At 35.6% G+C, this 4,988-nt stretch overlaps 1 protein-coding gene across 1 annotated transcript; it reads right to left on the bottom strand.

Annotated features, from left to right (window-relative positions):
- Nucleotides 1-1,307: 1,307 nt before the first annotated feature.
- On the bottom strand, nt 1,308-3,836 carry LOC143621628 (polyol transporter 5-like). The gene is made up of 3 exons (XM_077092990.1): nt 3,686-3,836; nt 3,040-3,402; nt 1,308-2,365 (listed from the first exon to the last, which is right to left on the bottom strand). Exons 1-3 carry the CDS (start codon nt 3,834-3,836, stop codon nt 1,308-1,310), a joined length of 1,572 nt encoding a protein of 523 aa, XP_076949105.1.
- Nucleotides 3,837-4,988: the final 1,152 nt, after the last annotated feature.

Below are 4,988 nucleotides of genomic sequence, written 5' to 3'. Positions count from 1 at the left end.
TAATGATTCATTTCATTATCATGTGGTAACAAAACATTTCATTGGAATGGTAATAACCCATTTCATTTCTTTATCTATTCCATTACCACGTTCTTCCATTTCGTTGTCCATTCCATTACCTCATATCAAACTGACCCTAAGTATTTAAAAGTCAAAAAATGATTTAGGGGTCTTACATACAAGGTTATGTTAGAATAAAAACCAAGGTGAGTTGTGAAAACTCTAGAAACCCATTCTCAACCACATGTTTTTAATTAAAGATTAAATCTTGTGGTCGACAATTAAAGTTAATAAAAAATGTAAAAGTTTATTTACATTTTCTCTCTCCTGAAAACATATATAAAAATTACTAAAAAAATGTAAGAAAAATAGCAAAACATTTTTTTTATGTTTTCGATGTTTTGTATTAAATGTAACAACATATATTACATATAACAAAAAGAACTATGTTACATAGAGTTTTCATGGATTTTCTCAACTCAAGAAAGTTTTCAAACTATACTTCACCCTTACATATATATACTTAAAAGTCAAAAAATGATTAATCAAGTATAGGGTGAAAAAAATAGCGAATGTAACAAACAATTGAGTATCTACACACCACCAACCACAAAAATTAACAATGTGACAAGATATCTCCCTGGTGTGGAAATGTGTAGAGAGAAAGAAGGTAGATGACGGAAAAGATTAGCGAGAACAAGAGAATTCTGGTGGAGAATGAAGGATGTGATGTGTGGAATAGATCACACATTTGATTATTTCTTGGGGGGGTTTACAGGAGCAATCGTTGCAAATTTGATGATTTTCAACAAATTTTGTGAATGGAGGTAGGTTTATGGAGTCAATCAATCAAATCTGAGTTGTGCACGGCAGGAGCTTAACTTAAAAAACATCCACAAAAGCACATGAGTCTCGTATATACGAACAGAGACATGCAGTTCAAGAACACATAGACAACAAAAAAAACACACACTTCACGCAAAAAGAGAAAGGAAAGTGAGAAAAAACTAAAAAAGAGTCCATATGGTTTGTTAAAAAGGGTAATTTAATTTATTTTATTTCATTTCATTTCTTTTTCTTTTCAAGAAACAACAAATTTAGTGGAAGTCAGTGTTAGGACTTAGGAGGTAGACTTGTTCCAAAATAATAACCACACAACACAATATAACACAATATACGAAGAAAATAATAACACCACAGTGGTACCAGACCGAAATACCTCTCCTAAATCCCATATTAAACTAATTATTATTATTATTATTATTATTATTATTATTATTATTATATGGCCATCTCTATACCTAAACTTAATCTTGCGCCTTATTGGCCACCATCTTAACCTCTTTTTTCCTGTCCAATTCAGCCTGTCTTGACCTCCACCGGAAAAAGGTCCCAAACAATTCCTCAATTTCTTCAAGGTTCCTGCCCTGTGTCTCCGGGTACAGGGTGTAGAAGAACACACACGCCACTATCACGATACCAGCGAACAAAAAGAAAGCACCAGCGATTGATATGGCCTTGTATAGTGAGATAAATGTCATCCCGATCACCCCACTCACCACCCTATTCATTGCCACCCCCATGCTACACCCTTGCGCCCGTAATCGTAATGGAAAGATCTCCGAGCTGTACACCCAAGGAATCGGTCCCAACCCCATTGAAAAACACCCCACGAAAGATAATATTGTAACAATGCTGAGAGCTATAGCCCATGTGACCTTGTGGTCAGAGTGGTTAACGATGGTCAACGTGATACTGAGTGTCATTAAAGAGACGATCATGCCGGCGACGCTTGATAACAATAGTGTTCGTCGACCGATTCTGTCGAGTAGAAACGTGGCCACTGAAACAAAGGTTGTTTTGACGAACCCGACTGCTATAGTTGCAAGTAGTTGCGGGGTGTCATTTACAATCCCCGCCTTCTCAAAGATTCTCGGGCTGTATAGCACGACCGCGTCTATACCGCTCGCTTGTTGGAAGAAATGGATGCCTAAGGCAGCCAATAGGATGTGGCGGACAGCAGGAGTTGGGTGGATCAACAACTCCTTCCATACACCCTCACCGTGACTACCTTTAGGTACTTGGACAATGTCGTCATTGCAATCCTCGGGGATGCCTGCAGCTTCCTTGATGTCAGCCAGTCGAAGCTTAGATTCTTCCAAGCTGTCGGAGGTTTTATCAAGGACGATTTTGGCATCACCGAGTCGTCCTTGCATGACGAGCCAACGGGGTGACTCGGGCATGGCTAGGACACCTACGGCTAATACTACCGAAGGGATGGCTCCGATTCCCAACATGAATCGCCATCCCAAGTTAGTAGGAAGCTTTGAGAAGGCGTAATTTGACACGTATCCAAACATTACTCCTGTAGAAAAAAAAACAAATTATCGCGTAAAAAAAATTATATAAATACAAAATATGTTTCTGTTTGAGGTTTTTTTAATAAATAGATGAAGATGAACAAAATAATTTGTTCGTTGAGTTATTCAAAGGAATATAAACATATGCCCCACTCATGAATGCTCATCTCGCCCATTTGTTTATATTCATCTACATTATTATGTTTATTTTTTAGCAATTACAAATGGCCTATCATGTATCGACCCATCACTCGAATCAAAATTTGAATTGATTCTTTATTTAGGTTCATTCATTTATATTCATCTAATTTCGTCCATTCTCTTTATTCATTTGCATTCGTTTATTTACATTCATTTAAATTCATCTATTGACTTCATTTTTGTTTGTTTTTTAAAACGAACAAACAAGAAATGAACATAAATAGACAACAGTATTATCCATTTGCTTATGTTTGTTTATTAGCTAGCCAACTATACCAGTTAATGCGTTAACCTGTCACTTATATGTGCTTATTTACACTCGCTTAAGTTCATTCATTGACTGCATCATTGTTTGCTTAGCTGAGCTCCCTTAAAAGATAAAGGGACGGATACAAACAAGAAATTTCCATTCGTTTAAATGTCTATGTTCATTCTTTTGTTTGGTTAAAACAAACAAACGAACATAAACAAGGCTTACCGGCGTTAATGAAGACTTCAGGGAAAGAGGTGAGGAACCCGCGTGCAGACGCTGGGGAAACCTCGGTTGTGTACACGGGCGCTATCATAAGGGCGTATCCTACACCGATCCCAGCGACAAACCGGCCAACCATGAGAAACGCGTAGTTGGTAGCGAACCCCATAAAGATTGCTCCGATAAAGAAAATAACTCCAGCTAAGACAATTGTGTACCGACGACCAATCAAGTCCGACGTTCTCCCAGCGATGGCTGCGCCGACCAACGAGTACAGGTTTATAATTCCTACCAGGATCTCAATTTGAGTGTCATTACAATCAAGATCCTTTTGGATGTATTTTTGGGCGCCACTCATCACACCACAATCTGCCATTAGTATACAAAATTAGTTTTTATATTTTAGCAATTGTATTATTATTGTTGTATGTTGTATAATACATATAGATTTAACGTGTTACACGTATAAATACCTAGAGTAATTATATTATATTAGAGTGATTGTTACCGTGCGAGTTCAAAACTTTAGAGCAATAATAATTGTAACTCTGTTTATTTGTACGTTTAGTATAAATATTTAGTGGGATTTTGTAAGATTTTTTATAAATAGAAAAGAAGCATGGATAAAATAGGAAAGTAACAAGAATATTACCATAACCAAGCAATATGGAAGTCATGGAAGCCAGCATGCCACAGGCTAAAGCATACTTGTTCCTCTTTGGCGGTTTCGGTGGGTCAAAGTCGGTGATGAGTTCACTGGACTTACCTGAAACACCGTTTTTGTTGGATTTCCGGTCAGCCATGAAAGTGAACTGTTTTTGACTAGTGGTTCTAACTTGAAAGAATAAGATAGATGTTGAATGGTATGTATGGAGTACTGTGGAGTATGGAGTATCCAAATTATATATCACTGGCCTACCCAACCCAAAAAGTCAATTATTGGTCTTCCAGATTCAACGTAACATTTAGATAGAAACAAAATGCAATACATGCAAAAACTGAGCACGTAATAGTCTAAATATATATATAAAAAATCTTCAAAGATAGAATGAACTTGCCGATAAAATATCCCGATTTAAATGATTGAATACATTGATCAATTTGATTAATTGTTATTTGCGTTACATAATCAAAATAATAATGTATAAAATATGCTTTAATGGGTTTATTTGCGTTAATATAAGATTTGTTGATTTAATGTATAAAATATTTTCTTAATTGTAAAAGAAGGTTTTGAGAAAATAACGTATGTGGATATAAGTCTGTTGAATTGCTTTAATGGGTTCAACGTCTACTGAATTAAAATTTAATAATTGTATATATTATTAGAAGTAATGGTAATAAGTTCTTAATATTTGCTTTCAAAATTTATATTATAATGGTTTCTCTAAAAGAATTTAAATGTTGGGTTAATAGAATATTATTTTCTTTATTATAGACATTATTTGTGGAGGTATGCGTTTCAGTTCCTTTTCAATATGGTGTAGTGGTAGAAAATTTGAGTTTTTTAATGGAGACCCAAGTTTAATCCCAACTTACAACATTTTGGAGAGACATGTGTGGCTCAATGAAGGAAGACTGTGATATTTGTGATCTCCAGTTCGATCTTGAGAGTGTCCGGGTTTTACCACTAGTTGAATTTCGGACAGTGGGTTTTTTTCCCAAAACTGAAGATAAATTTGAGGCGCTTAAGGGCTTCCTATGGATGGGTTGGGCCAGCTGGTAATGACCTTTTGTCATGTGGTCAACCCGTACGAAGTATCTAGACATTCTATATTTGTTGGCCGTTTAAAAAAAATGCGTTTCAGTATTCATTGATTTATTAAGAATTAATTTGTCATAAGAAAAGTAAATTGATAATGATAATTCTGTGACTTTATCAAAACCGTTGCTTATTCCATCTTTAATTGTACGTCAATCATGCCCACCGTACTGCATGATACCATAAATCTTGA

The sequence above is a fragment of the Bidens hawaiensis genome, unplaced genomic scaffold (assembly GCF_021521415.1).
Source record: "Bidens hawaiensis isolate Kalapana, Puna unplaced genomic scaffold, B.hawaiensis_p1.1 tig00002922_1, whole genome shotgun sequence".
NCBI classification, from domain to species: Eukaryota; Viridiplantae; Streptophyta; class Magnoliopsida; order Asterales; family Asteraceae; genus Bidens; species Bidens hawaiensis.
This window is presented reverse-complemented; position numbering and strand designations above follow the sequence as displayed.

Excerpts from the sequence above, each read along its gene's own strand:
- LOC143621628 (XM_077092990.1), bottom strand. The coding sequence starts at position 3,836 with ATGGCTGACCGGAAATCCAACAAAAACGGTGTTTCAGGTAAGTCCAGT. Across the intron at positions 3,403-3,685 it reads TTCCATATTGCTTGGTTATG|ATTGTGGTGTGATGAGTGGC; the intron begins GTAATATTCTTG and ends TACTAATGGCAG. Across the intron at positions 2,366-3,039 it reads TGAAGTCTTCATTAACGCCG|GAGTAATGTTTGGATACGTG; the intron begins GTAAGCCTTGTT and ends TTTTTTCTACAG.